General features: G+C 42.2%; 1 protein-coding gene across 9 annotated transcripts in view; it reads left to right on the top strand.

Annotated features, from left to right (window-relative positions):
* The window catches only part of RIN2 (Ras and Rab interactor 2), a 65,495-nt gene that overhangs the window by 36,313 nt on the left and 14,144 nt on the right, over positions 1-15,038 (top strand). For 7 of the 9 annotated variants that reach the window (XM_039569965.1, XM_039569963.1, XM_039569968.1 and 4 more), the window contains 5 exons: positions 2,930-3,024; positions 9,738-9,930; positions 10,160-10,271; positions 12,125-12,197; positions 14,515-14,606. In XM_039569965.1, the coding sequence (XP_039425899.1) occupies positions 2,930-3,024; positions 9,738-9,930; positions 10,160-10,271; positions 12,125-12,197; positions 14,515-14,606 (565 nt within the window). Of the gene's footprint in view, positions 1-2,929; positions 3,025-8,804; positions 8,895-9,737; positions 9,931-10,159; positions 10,272-12,124; positions 12,198-14,514; positions 14,607-15,038 lie in introns of those variants that run through there. The other 2 variants (XM_039569970.1, XM_039569969.1) reach the window with 2 other exon arrangements.

Here is a 15,038-nt window from a genome sequence, read left to right as displayed (position 1 = left end):
TGAAAAGCTCCTTTGTTGTGCAGACTGTTCGCCTGTGAGAGACACTTAGTCTCTGCAGATGTGTCAGAGAACAGGGCACACCACTGTGATGAATCTTTATGGCCCCAGTTGGTCTTAGGGATGCCAAGACTTGAGGTGCTGCTGCCCATGAAGAGGAGCTCCTTGTGCGGAGCTGAATCCCAGGGAGTAGCAGCTCAAGCTTTCATACAGTTGCCAGCTGAAGCAGCTTTGCAGGGGTGCTTTGCTGGCAATGCATAAATTCACCCCTTCTGATTCACCCACAACTGGCTCTGCTGACAACCACTCCAAGGCACCTTGATCCCCAACAGGGAGAATACATGCCCAGAGCTGGTTTGCAGCACTCTTCGTTTCTGGTCAGCTTCTCTGTGTGGATGGCCAGCAAATTTCCAAGCAGTCTCTCTTGCTCTGCTTGAATCTTAAGCAGAATCTTAACGTGTTTGAAGGAGGGCTGCTGAAAGAGACACCTCTGTTGCCGTGCAGAGTTGACCAACGATGATCCCTTGAAGACTACTGGATGGCCAATTCCAGCTTGATTATTCTGAGACTGACTGTCTTTAAGGTGCTTGTGTGACTGGCCTTAGGTTTTACCGTATTGCACAAAATGGAAGGAGCTGGGAGTAATTCCCCTGGTTTCAGTGCTGTCTTTGGGCCCTGCAGAAGGGGACCAGACGGGCTGACCGGTGCATGCAGCACTGGCAGTAGAGTTATACTGCTAATTCAGTGAAAGGGCTGCTCTGCTAACCTTAGTTCCCCACTCTGAGGGGATGCTGCTGCCTGTAGCCATGGTCAGACACCATGCACTGGGCATGCAATGGCTTTCTATTGAGGCCCACTGGACAGCAGTGTCACATGGATTTTTCACCGTGTAAAGCCAGTGTGGGGGCTGGATTCACCCCTTATCCAAAAGGAGGGATGAAATGACCTGTGCTCAGCAGCACTCAGTGTTTGGGGGGTGCGGAGAGACTGCTCCATCAGGATGGCCTGGGTTCCTGAGGCTGGCCTGGGCTCCTCCGGCTGCTCCCTGAGGCTGGCCTGGGTTCCTCTGGCTGCCCCTTCTCACTGTCAGGGAGGCATTGCTCACATCTGGCTGCAGTGACTCAGGGGTGTTTGAGAGTCAGCAGCTGGAAGGTCTTTGCAATGCCAGTAGGACATACGTCTGGTGTCACCGAAACTGCGGAAAAAACACTCTCCAACAATTTTTAGTGTAAGAGAATTGAGGCATTACTTTATTCTGGCCAGGATGTGCAACAGAAATGATTTCATCCACACATTGCATGGGTTATGCAGAGAAAATCATTCCATCACACGTAACTCTTTACTAGATTGTTCACATACAGTCAAAACCCGGAAAAATTAATTGGCTCAATGTTCATTAGTCCCAAGGTCTTCGTATTTGGTTTCCTACTGGTTATTGATCCCTTCGCCTTCCATGTTAATTAGGCTCTCATCCTAACCAGATGTCTCGGACCATGCCAGGGGTGATGTTTGGAGTTGATGTTTGTTAATGGTCATTATCTTTTGTGTATCTTCTGTGCTACTCCCAGTCTGTTGAGATGTTAAGCTCATCAGGCCTGAGTGGTGAAACAATCCTTTGAAAAGAAACCTCAATTCCTTTCCCCCTGGGCAAAGGAGAACAAAACCCCTGACTAAAGTTATGTAAAAAAATGTTAAATTTTGTATCATTTCCAACACTGGGAGCTATGACTTGGACAGAAAGAAGCCCTTATGGTGTGGATAATGGTAATTCATTCTTACATAAGGTCTGTTTACTGGAGTTGGCCAGTTGTAAGCAGAGACTAAAACTTCTTTTGAATTGATTGGAATAATGCTGCACAGCAAAGGAGAGTGTGAATTCCTGAGGTGGAGGAAAACTTCCAATATAACAATTTAGGAAGATGATGCCTGCAATTCTTTGAAATGCTGCTGTACTGAGTTGCCTGCACTGAGTGGGACTTGGGCTCGTTACCTTTTGGGTGGCTGTGAAGACTGTTCTGACTTGGGCTGCAAAGCTGGTTTTGCTTCATGTGCCAGGGTTTTTGTTTGCTGTGATGTGCAGGGGTGGTGGAAGAGATCACTGCATCACTGCAGACCTTTCATTAGGTTCCCTCCCGGCAGGAGAGAGGGAGCCCTCCCAGGGTTTATATAAAGGCTGTCATGGTGTGGCGTGATAAGCAAACCTGATACGTTGGCTACAAAGAAGTGCCCAAGAGAGCATGCTTTGCAAACTTCATGGTTGGTTTCTGCTCAACAAAATGTTTCCCAGAACTCTGGGTAGCAAATTCTGCATTTCTCAGGATACAACCTTAGTGCTAACCGTGCCCACCTTAAAATGAGTTTTTGCCCTCATACCCAGAATCCGGGTGGGGTTCTGCCCGAGCCGAAGGGCTGCAAAGCAATTCTTTTTAAATTGAATTGTTGTTTTCAAGTGGAGTCCAAAACCTCATGTGAAAAGCAGCCACACATTCCCTTCTTGCTTCATTGCTTTTCATCCTCCACGGTATCATAATGCTGGCTTAGTGTCCCTTCTGAAACAGAACTCTTGCGGATGGAACTCTTCTAATTTTTTTTTTTTTTAAATTGAAAAAGTAAATGCTATGAACAGTTGAATAATTTAGTTTTTGTAAGATGTTTTATAATGCATAGAGGCTGCAAATTTATTCCATTTAAATTAAAAGGCTAGACAACCTGGAAGGTTTTGTACTGGCACAAAACAGGAATTATTCTTCCTCTGAGAACCACTATACATGGGCCCAACCCTTACTTGTTCCTTTGCAAGGGGAAGTCCAAATAGGATGCGATTTTACAAAAAAAAGAAAAGTTTGTAATCTCTGGTGACTAAACTTGCCCCGGCTTCTTTTCCACGCCTCTTCCACTCACTTGATGTCATACTATTTTTGTCCCTTTCTAGCTCATTGACACAATTGCCTCAGAAATCGGAGAACTGAAACAGGAGATGGTACAGACAGATCTCACAGTGGAAGATGAATCTGCTGATTGGCGAAGGTGATTAAAATGTTTCTTTTCATAGTTCTGGAGGGTCTACCATGACAGGAATGTTTTCATTGTGCTGTCTTCTTGGGTGGCTGTTGTCCTAGCACTTTTCTCCCTGGCAGCATAGGATGTGTAGATAATCTTGCTCTTGATCTAAGGAATTTGCCTTTGTGCAGGAGTGCCCAGAGACTCAGTTGTTTGGTGTATTTGCCTTAATATCTTCTAACTGCAACCAATCTTCACTTCTACTTCCTTGTTAAAAAACTTGGATACTGATGAATGTCTAAAGCAGGGAACTGCTAAGATTTTTACCATTGTCTGTGGCACAGCTTTGCTTTCACGCTGTAAAGACAAAATGTTCACGGCTTCAAGTGGCTCTTTGAAGGTTCAAGATACAATAATATGATTTATTTATGTTCTCAGGTTAGGAAGTAAAATATTGACTGCTGTGAGCTGATGCATAGGTGGGTTATGTGTTTAAGTTAAGTTATATATGAGTAGCTTGCAAATAAAAAAAATAAATTGTTGTCTTAAGCTTGTACCTTTAAGTGGGCAGAGTGGGATCCCAGCATTTTGGCTTTGCTTGCCCAGTAACATCTGCTAAATTGGCATCTGGAGGATAATTAATATTTTAATCATTGTGTTAACAAGAGAACGGATTTTTGTACTTATCTGAAATATTTGTGGTAAGAGGAGAGCAACCAGTGTAGGCATTGTGTTTTATCTGACTGCATGGTCTTGGCCAGCTCTGGAGCTGGTGGGCTTTGTTCTTCTAGCAGTGAGTTAATGAAGTGGAAAATTATTATTTAAAATTACATTCAAGATTTTTAGCTCTTTTTCTTCCTATGAATTCTATTGACATCTGCTGGAACTTACTACAAAGCATATTTAGATTATTTAAAAAAACATTTAGCAGCACCTTTGTTTCCCAAGTGGTAAAGAAGTAAGACAGTTGAACTAATTAAAGTCGCTGGCTGTGGCCCTGGTTGAACATTATTCACTTTTAAAGCTTTTGAGAGCACAGTTCTTTTGCAGGGGCAGAAAGGATACTTTCTTTTTGTGAATTCAGCTAATTAACTTCAGACATCATCAGCTAATTTTCAGTTAAGAAAAGGATTCTTGTATCTTTGAATACATCATATGCATGAACGGCTAAGGTCTACTGATTTTAAAATCTTGGTGGAAGCACTTAGCTGGAAATAGTCAACAAAACCTCCTCCCCATTTTACAGATCATGGGTTTTCTTTTTATTGATTTTTAAAATGGATTTTTAATCTTAATTTGTTAATCTCAACTGCAAAATATATTTTGGTTTAAGATATGTAAGTAAGTAAACCTAATATAAAAAAGTCAAGAATGCAATTTCTATGAAAAATAATAATAGCCATCCAAAAAAAAAATTATTTATGTCACTTCAAGATGATAATGTGAAATATGAAGTCTGAGTAAATAAGCTAAAGTCAAACCTTCTGTGACTACAAAATTCTGAACTGCATGCTTCTGTGCAAGGAAGAAATTGTATCAAAGTTGGTAAATTATGTAATTTAGTTGTGCACTGGCACCTTTTTTTTTTTTTTAATAGAGCTACAGAGCAAGATTATAGTAATTTCAACAAAAGTTTTCCAGAGTTCTTGTTTAAACTAGACACCTCACAAGGCTGTGTTTACTGTCATAACTTTATTTCTTTGTAGTTTATTTAAAACTTGGCAATTAATGTAGCTTGCTCTTCTTATTGCGTGTTCTGCTGTTCAGAAGTTGGTATCTTGATATGACCCTTGGATTTGCATCTAGGGAAATTTGAGCTCAGTGTCCATTCTCCTCGCTCTTTTTCCACCTTAGCAGGTATCCACAGACACCCGGAGCAGTTCTGGAAAGGCAGCAGTTGCAGAGCTCTCGGCTGAATTCAGAAAAACAGGGACATGAAACTGCATGTCTGCAGCCTCAGTATTGCGGTGTGAGGTTTTTTTGTGGTTATGTGGTGACTTTCAGATTTACACTCCTCACCCCAGTTTTATTTTGGGCTCCTCTCTCCTTTTAATATATATGGCCCAAGTAATATCAACAATGGTTCAAGGGCTTACCGCTTTGGCTTGTAAATATATAAAAGCCAGGCCAAAAAAAAAAGGCTTGCAAAAATGTGTTTTAAGGGGGATTGTTTCAGTATTCCACTTTTTTGATGCCTGGACTTTTCCCAGTGCAGACATTTATCTCAATAATGCAAATGAGCAGGGTTTTCAGAAAAGGGAACGAGTGGGACAGATTTCTGTCCTGCCTTTCCAGTGAGCAGAGAGCATCTGCATGCAATGGCAGCCCAGGAGCCTGCGGGACAGGACTGGTGGCACCTGGATGCACCTGGATGATCTTTCAGGAGGCCCCAGGCCCCCTGCATGTCTGTGTGAATGTCTGTGAGGGGGGCGACGCTTCCTGCTTCCCTCTGTAGGGAGGGCTGTAAAGCTCCAGGCTTCCCGGGGCACTTGGTGCCTGTGAAATGGTTCAGGGATGCTTTGCTGGTGGTGGCAGCTGCAGCAGCTTATTCCCTTCCTGCTCTCTTACTGTGGAAGGAACACGGGCAGAGCTTTGCCTTGTGTCCTGCACTGCACAGCCCTCACGCCGCTGTCTTTTCCACAGCAGTTACTAACTTCAGTAGAGCCACCTTCTGTTTTGCACAGAGAACCACTTCTATTGCTGTTGACAGGTAGGCAAGTATCCAACAACCTTTTTTCCCAGCCGCTTTGTCCTGTTCTTTTAGCTGTAGTGGGATACAGGAGGAAGTTCCCAGTGGCTTTATGCCCCTCCCAGCTGATGTTCAGTATGACTGTACAGACTAGGCTGGGGTGATTAAGAGCTGTTAGATTGCAGGATTTACAGAAACCCAGGCATTTTGCAGTGGATGATCAAACTGAGTTAACTCTGTGGTGGTTTAACTTCGGTGGGACTGGAGCAAGGTTCACATCATGAGCAAGGATCATCGTGGTTACAGGCTTCAACCTGTTCCTTGTCTTTTTTACTGTGATCTAAGTCTAATCAGGATGCAGCACAGCATTGTTTATCTTGGCAATTACCTCTCTTCCCACGCGTTTATGGGTATTTTCAAATCTAAGGAAACTTGCATGAATCATGTGTTTTCTTTAGTTCAATGTGAGTAGTGTTGTAACTCCTTTCCCACTGAAGATGATCATGTTGCAGCCCTGCATTAAAGCAGACCATCTATCAAGGCTAATTTGTGTTTCAGTTTTGAGTTTAACATGACCTGGTCAGATTGTCTTATATCAGGAGTCTTTTTGAAAATCCCAAACAAATAACACAGACCAACCAACCAAACATCCCCCAACTCAAAAGTAAAACCAGGAGACTAAATTAGTTGTTGTATAATACAGCGTATTTTGCTAGCATTTAGGTCACAGCAATTTCTTACCCTTATTTTGTACACTTGAGTTAATCCGTTGTTCATAAATTCCAGCGGTTATTCTTTCCATGCAATTGTTTCCAAAGTAGTAACACACACATCCCAGCCCCAAAAAATTTTGGTCTTAACTCTTAAGAAGTGATAAATTTCAAGAACTCCCATGTATCAGGGTTTGCCTGTATGTCTAATGCCCAGATCATTAATTAAAATTATTTTAAGAATAAAAAGCTAACTGGGAATATGATGCTCAGTAGTGCTAGACCGCTGCAAATAGGCTGTCAAAACACACCAGTGGGGGTTTTTTATGCATTTGCTCCCAGGCCTTGGGAAGTGGCTTCTCGTAGGTTGTATGTGGTTTGCCAGGTGTGGTTTTTCCAAGGTGTACTCTTTCCGGAGTTCCCCAGGATAGATCTTTCTCTCTGCCTCCTTCTTTATTATTTGGCTATAGGAAATAATTTTTCTTAAGTGTTGCCTATTCCTGTGTGCTTCACCACAGATTGCAGTAACATTCTAGTGCTGATTCAGCCAAGTTGCATCGGTGTTGTTTGAACCATTAGTGATTAGGAGTGGCAGAAATTCTGGTGGTGATCAGAGATTCATAATCTTCAGCTTATTTTTTGAGGGAGCAGAAACAGCTGCAGCAAGGAGGTGCCTGTAGTGTATGTAGGTCAGAGAGTTTCCTCCTTGGATCTCAGCATGTAAGTGCCTGGAGGTTCCAAAAACCTGACAGCTCCCCAGTCAAACTGATCTTCCAATATATAATGGTGTAGGGGGTGAGGGACAGCATGAAGCCAGTCCTACCAAGGAGGAACATCGCGACCCTACATGCCTGTGCAAACTCTTGCCAGCTTTAGGTGGTCTTGTGGTAGCGAGCAATGCCAGGCATTCTAGCTCATACCAGTCACACACCTTCTTTTGAATGTGGTGTAGCTGTCTTTAGTAGGCAGAACACTTTTCCCTCTTGGACATGTTCCCCCTGCAGCATGTTTAGTTTTCACCTCCTGACAAGGAATGGAAATAATTTCTATCTGTCTAAGCTTGCAGCCAGCATTTGTGTATAACTTGCACTTTGCCACAGCTCCCTTTGGTTTGTAGTGCAGCTGACTGGCACTGAGGGTGAGTGGGAAGTTTCTGAGCAGTATTTACTGGAGGTACAGCTCAGGAAAACACTTGTGGCTCTTGATTTGACTTTCTGGAGATTCATCCATTGCGACACTAGGCTTTGCTGGGACTGGTTGAAAGGGTAACCCAGCATTCCTACTAAGGCAGTTTCAGACCTGGTCATGACCGATGTAAACAGTACTTCCCTCCTGCACCCAACGTGTTTCTATGTATTTTGTGCCCCTCGAGGGCATATTGGCAGTTAGTAAAAGCTTCTGATGCTTGTGGGCAGGGGGGGAAATCATCTGCGTTTGGGATGCCTTGGAAATCTGAAAAGCATCACATCATAAATAAGCAAACAGAGGAGAAAAGAACGAGGCAAACGCTGGTAGTGGTGATTGATCCAGGTAATGAAAAGTCAAATGATTTTGCCTGTTGTTACCCAATCATACAGTGAAAGTTCTCTGCCCCATTTACTTTCCCTGCTTGTCCTCTCCAGAGATGCTGCAAGTCACTGACCAAAGCTAGAAGAAAGCAGTTTGGTCGTTGGGTTTTTTCTGTTGTTTGGTTGGTAGGTTTTAATTTGGTTTGGCTTGTTTTCTGTGGTGCAGGGTTTTTTGGGGGGGTGGAGAGGCTTTTTGTTTCTTTTTTAAGTATTCAGTGCTCCTGTGCTTGTGAACTCTGTGCCCACTTGCTGTGGGTACAGTAGCTGGGATAATGAGGATGGTCAATGCTGTTAGTGGTGCTTAGGGCCTGTCCAGAGCATGGAATTCAGAAGAACTGCACCGTGTGCAGTGGGGAGGTGGAGCTGTGTTGCCCTCTGCCGCCCAGGGCCTCTTCTGCGACAGAAAAGGTCTGTAGGGGGAACACATCCTCTGCCTGACATCTCAGGGAGTCAGTCGAGCTTGCAGGGTGCTTTTCGTCTGTTCCTAAATATTGTCATCAGGAAGCTGTTACCAGAGTAACTGCTCCAGAGTGATTTCTAGCATGGGAGAATCACAGGATGTACTTCTAGGTCAAAAATGAGGAATTTGAGCCAGCAACACACGTGCACTTGTACTGGGTGTTCTGTATTATGTGGATGATGGTGAAGCTTTGCATAACAAAAGGAGTTCTCAAAGTATTCTGTTTATTTGGATTTTTCATAACAAGTGTCTGTAGCCTCCAAGAACTGTACTTCATTACTGAACGTAGCAGTCACTTTAGATGCCCCACTCCAAATAAATTTTAACCTTGCATTACTTTGCCACGTTCACACTTAGCTTAGCCTTTATTTCTCACATAGGAGTCGATCCACTGCCAAATGAATTTGGAGCATAAATACACAATTCTTTACTTGTTTCTGATCCTGGGAGGTGTAATATTAAAATGCAAGGTAAGGACCTTTCATGGCAAAATGGAAAAAAAAGTAAATATTTACAGAATTTAGCAGGAGTACCATAAAAAGTGACTGCCACTTACGACATTTTTTTTAAGGAAGCTGTGCCTTAGGGAGGGTTATTTGGGGATTTAACATGTTTTTCTTGTTTCTTTCTTGGGTTTCCCATCTCCTTCTCACCTGCTTCCACTCTGACCTCTTAGCAGAGGGGAGCAAAGATGGATATGCAGCTGTGAAGGCAATAGAGCTGCTGGAGCAGAGACAGTAGTCTGGGCATAAGATGAAGTGGTGCTGATTTGTGGACTTGTGTTGTGAAAATAATCCCTCCCTCCAAACAGACTTAAGTTCCTATGTCTGGTGCAATGACCACCAACAGGTAGTGGGTCGCTCCATTGTCAGAGTATTGAAGGGATTTTTCTGGCAGGCAGGAGAGAGGAAGATTTCTGTGGGTTGCAGCATTTGCAGTCAATCTGGGAATAAAAGTATCTGAATTGCATAAATATCCTTGAAGAGAAGCTTTTCCATATGTTAGCATAGCAAGGGAAGCAAGTGAAATGTTCAGTCAATCACATCTGCACATACAATTGTATCTGAAGTGATGGCTGAATTTCTCCAACCTCAAAGGAGAATGCTAAGGCTTATCTTCAAGCTGGCTTTGAATTGAGAACCTTTAAAGAGAATTTTTAAAAGGGAATTATATTTCATAAATATATGAATTCTCAGCAGAAGTACCAGCCCAGAGTGCCAGCAGTGCCATGAGCTTTGTGATAATTCTGTTTGCTGACCTGAGTGATTGTTCATAGGAGGTTAGCATGTCTAATTTTTTTTTTTTCCCCACAGTCTAATAAAGGACATGGATAATGTCTCTCCTGAGAAAAATGATGTAAAAAGCTGCCCCCGGGACTCTGGATATGACAGCCTATCCAACAAGCTAAGCATATTGGACAAGCTCCTTCATACTCACCCCGTGTGGCTGCAGCTTGGTCTGAATGATGCTGAAGCCATGGAAATTTTGCAGGCCCAGCCTCCTGGGGTAAGAAGAATCTCAATTTCTTTGAGGACATTTTTGCCTTTCCCAAATGTTGTGCTGCTGCCATTTTACACCAAGGTGTTGGACCCAATACAGTAATGACCAAGTAAAGTTCTGGTGTGGTTTAGATCAGACATCATGAGGTTGTTCTGGTTCCTTTTGTGATTTATCTGTATTTACTGTAGCATCTGTGATGAACCTAAACCATGTCCTTCTGCCTTCTCCACAACAGATATTTCTGGTTAGGAAATCTGCAAGGCTGCAGAAGAAAGTCATCTCTCTGCGTCTGTCCAGTGACTGTGGGTCCTGCCTGAAAGAATTTGCCATAAAAGAAAGCACATACAGTAAGTTGTGAGCTACATGCTTTTCAGCTGCTGGTTAGGTACTCTTTCCCTGTAGGATGCAGGAGCGCTCACACTGCTGAATCCCACAGCAGAGGATACCCAAAATTGTGCAAGTAACGCCATGGGGTGCCTGTCCTGCTTGCTCTCTGAGGTAGGCTCTGGGAGTGGGTCAGGCATGTTCTGCCTGGAGCAGAGCAGATATACAGAAATGCTTCAGGCTGCTGCAGCTGGAATGTACCTTGCTGAATCCAGAATTCATTTATTTTTATCCTCTTAGAAACATATGTGTCTTCTGTAGAAACACAGGCTGTAATCCTGTCTGTTTTCAATGAAGTGTCCTTGCATTTCCTTGTACTCAGGGGACTGTTCTTGGATACAACTTTGTCATGAGCTCTCTCTGTCCACAGTTTAGGTGTGGGATGGGTTGTTGGTTTTTTGTTGGTTTTTGTTGGTTTGGTGGGGATTTTTTTTTAGTGTAATAGCTAAATTGATTTTAACCCTTTAGAACTTTTTCTGTTGCAAGGTCAATGATTTTTTTTTAAAGTTAAAACTATATTTGTTCTTTCTTTTTTTGGTAGAAACGAGCAAATGTTAGCACTCCAAATTGTTTTGAACCAGTAATGCCCTCATATCTTTAGAAGGGAGGGTGTGATAAATAAATTTGAGATTTAGGAATGAAAAAAGGAAGCTGCAGCTGGTGAGTGCATGTGGTGCTGAAACTGCAAGTGGAACAAATATTTTGTTTTAACAAGAAAGAGAAAACTGGAAAAAATTAGCAACAATTTCAGTTAAACTTCCCTGAAACAGAGAGTCTATAGTTATCTTCTATTTCAATTTGTAAACTGACATAATTTTGGTTGAATTTTCCCTTTTTTATCTCTCCCTCCTCTGCCCCCAGGAACAAGAAGTTAGTTCTTTGTGTCTGGTTTTTGTTCCAGTTACAGGCAAGGCAAGGCAAAGAGAAGAGAAAGTTGTCAGTAATAGTTGATCTCAGTGTGGCCTGTGTTTATATAGGCTTGTTTTGCTAATCATTTTCCATCTAGAAAATAATTGTATATTGTCTTTTATGAACAAAATTTTTCCACAAGGGGGAAGTATTTACTGATGGTTTTAGCCATTTGTCACAGCTGAGGTTTTAGACCAGAGGCAAAAAGATCAGGATCATTTCACTCTAGGAGCTGCTTCTGCTTGATCTTTGTAGCCATTGGGTGAGATTTGCTACTGGCATCAGAGAGACCCTGAAGTAATCCTCATTATTGCTGAGAACAAGTATGTATATCAGTAAGAAACAATGGCATGAAGTGGGGAAAAATGAAAGGCACTGCTCGTGTCTTCCTCTTCCCCTGTGCAAGGCAGTGGCATGCAACAGAATTGTCTGAGTTTTTTAAGGGTCTTCAGGTTAAAAAGGTTTTCTTGAGAGTGAAAGAAAATTTGTCTCCCTTTAGGTTCTACACACCTGGGGCGAAGACAAGTGAGTAGAATGCAATTCAAGAGGAGGAAATAAGAGATTTAAAATTAGGTATATTAGTACACTGGGCAAACAAAGCCTCAGTTACTGATTTGTTGCCTATTAGCAAAACATTGTGCAGTCCTCATTACACAATCTGTTTTACAGGAATTAGACTGTATGCTTGGAATACAAAAGCAAACCAGCCACCAAGATTATCAGTATATTCTTGAGAGTGCCTTCAGCAGAGATATGAACTCCTCTACAGAGTTGTTTTCTCTTAACCAAATAGTAGCTAGTTTGATGGTGATAACTTACTAACTTCATGCAAAAATCTGTGTTTTATTAAACTTTTTAAAGAAATAGTGGATTAATGTGTGATTCTTTCTTGTAACTTTCTTCGCAGCATTTTCCTTGGAGGGGTCTGGAATAAGTTTTGCTGATTTGTTCAGACTCATTGCTTTCTACTGTATTAGCAGGTAAGATGGTGTTATGTTCCAAGTCACATCTGCTGGACTGTCTCGAGAAAAAGAGTTTTGAGGACTTGGTTCAGCATGATATTTATGTTGCCAATCTGCAAATATTCCTGGGTAGTCTTAGAACGTAATGGAAGAAATCAGAGGTGAGTCTCGGAAGCAAGTGTCTCTGTCTTACTTCATACTGATTATTGGGAGGCTGCTGTGATTTTACCCATCCAGCTGTGAGGTGGTGCCAAGTTAAACTTTACTTTAGCTGGTATCTTGTAATGCTTTCTTAAGTGCTCTGTGGCTCATTTAAAAATGACCATAAACTAGCTTGCAGAGTCCATTTCTTGGAATAGCTGGTAAAAAGAATTTTTGGAGCAAAATGGAAAAATGTCGGATATGTGGAATATGACAGCTGAGAGATGTCAATTTAAATGGTGAACAACAAAAATGGCCTTGTCAGGTTTGCAGTTTATGATTGCCAAAATTGTTTTCCAGGTAGTATGCAGAAAAAAAAGTAGTTGGTGTTTTTAATCTTTTGTTTTCAATTTGACTTCAGTTTACTGGTAAAAATTTCCAGACTGATGCTTGAGCCTTGTATGTATGCACAGACAGGTCACAACACAACCAAACTGCACATGTGCACACTTTCTGAAGGAAGCAGGGAGAGGCAGCTGTGATGGTCTCAGTCCTTTTACTGCCCATTAAGTAAGGCTGCCAGTTCATGCTGACCGTGCTGATTTCTGGTGTGGGATGCTCTTGGGTTGCTGTGCTTGCTGGTTTTGTTTGTGGTGGAGAAGCATCTTAGACCCCTTTGCTACAGCCTCTGTTCAGCTGAGCTGTACATGCATGTGCTGAAAGCAGCATTGATACCACATAGGTAATTGGCCAGCACGCTGATGAGAAATGAGCTGAAAATGCATTTAAAACTAGTTTAATGAGGAGATAATCCTTATCTTGTCACCCTTCCAGTTCTGCCCACTTGCCAGGCTCTGGTGAATTCTCTCTAAGTGCCTACAGGATCATGCAGCACACAGAGATTTCTTGGCATTAGTCTGTCCATTTTCTTTCACTGAGGGCTTAAAGTTGCTTTGTGTAGACTGAAGGAGGCAGATAGGTAGCTGTTGTGAAAAAGAGACATTGCCATTTGGTACATCACAGGAAATCCAGGAGGATTTTCTAAAATGAGAGGGAATTTCTTGCAGGAGGTACCCAACCAGTTTTTATGAGGAGTCAGGGTTTAATTATCTTTGAATTGAGACCATGATGATGATCTGGACTCTGTATTGTCTGTGGGTACCAAGTTGAAAGTGCCTTTCAAATGCTTTTTAGCTTGTGTATCTGTCTTGTGCATATGCCTGATTTGAGTGTGAGTGGAGTTCTGAGATCCTCTTTTTTCCAGAAGCTAACATACAACATAGAGAATATTTATGTGATAAAGACCCACTGTCTGTGCTACAGCAGATGGTTGGCTTGTTCACAGCCTTAAAACCAAAATTCGTGCTGACACCAGTTGTGTAGGATTCTCATTTAGTCTGAATTCCATGGGTGCTTCTACTACAGGTGTTGCAGTTTAGCATGCACTGTTGCTTGAGGGTATTGGTACCAACAGGGCAGGCGAGAGGTATACTATTGGTTGATGGCAGTGATTGTACAATGCACATACAGTTGCTTGGTTTTGTCCCTTAAAATCTCTGTCTAAAAGTTTTTTACGCTGGATTTGGTATATGCTGTTCCTCATGGATCTATCTCCCTTTGGCAACATCCAGTGAATGTCTAGTACGCAATGAAGTGAAACCACACAAGAGAATAAATTGCAAAAACGTTCTTAAATGAAGTGTCTTCAGCCTAGAATAGAGTAGTACCAACACACCCTTAGCTTAGAAATTTTTAGAGTAGCTGTGCAACTACTCTTTGAAATTTTTATTCTGAAAACTGGAATAGCAGTCAACAGTGTATTCAGAAAGTAAGAAGCTTTGTTGAAGTATTACGGGCAGATAACAAGTTTGCATCTCACTGATCTGCTTGTAGAAGAACAGGTGTAAAAGCTTCTTTTGGAAAGGCAGAAAATACTGGATGCCTCTGTGGAAATGATCCTAGTGGAAAGTCCCGGGCACTTGTCTGTCGTTCGCCCTTCACAGCACTCTGCAATGTAAAGGAGCCCTGGGGCTGGTAATGCTTAACTGCGCTGTATGTTTCAGGATCTTGCTACCTGCCACAGCTCAAGAAGAAAATAATCAGAGATCAGCCACTGCCAGAGTTTAAAAAAAAAAAAAGCTTTTAAAGCTATGGATGTTGCTGAAAACCATAATGGTTTTTTCTTTGAAAACAGGGATGTCCTTCCATTCACACTGAAGTTGCCTCATGCAATTGCTGCAGCAAAGACAGAAGCTGAACTTGAAGAGATTGCTCAGCTTGGACTGAGTAAGTAGTTCTCTATAGATGTCCTTCCCTGTAGCACTCCTGTAACCTTGAAGAAATAGGCTGTATCAGTAAATAGTTCATACTGGTTTGTGACGATACAAATTTCATTTAGAAAAGCAGTTTCTCTTACTTGCCAGACCTTGTTCTGGCCAAGGAGTGGTGCTCTTCCTTCTTTCGCTGCCTTCTGTGATATTTTTGTTAGTGCTGTTTCCTTCTTCCTTCTTCTCTCCCCTCTCTGGGCAGCCCTTTAGCAAAGCAAATCTCACAGTCCCCGCACAGAGGTTGATGTTGCTTCTGCTCCAAGACCTAACATTGTCTGTGTGCTCATATAGCAGGCACTGGCTTTATAATTTATTGTGAGGAGAGTGTAGGAGCTGAGGTTCCCTGTTAATAAAACTTCTGTTCAGATTGACATGCAGACTTAAAATGGTG

The sequence above is a fragment of the Corvus cornix genome, chromosome 3 (assembly GCF_000738735.6).
Source record: "Corvus cornix cornix isolate S_Up_H32 chromosome 3, ASM73873v5, whole genome shotgun sequence".
In the NCBI taxonomy this organism is placed as follows: domain Eukaryota; kingdom Metazoa; phylum Chordata; class Aves; order Passeriformes; family Corvidae; genus Corvus; species Corvus cornix.
Note: the sequence above shows the minus strand (reverse complement) of the source record. Positions and strands in the feature narration are given on the sequence as shown.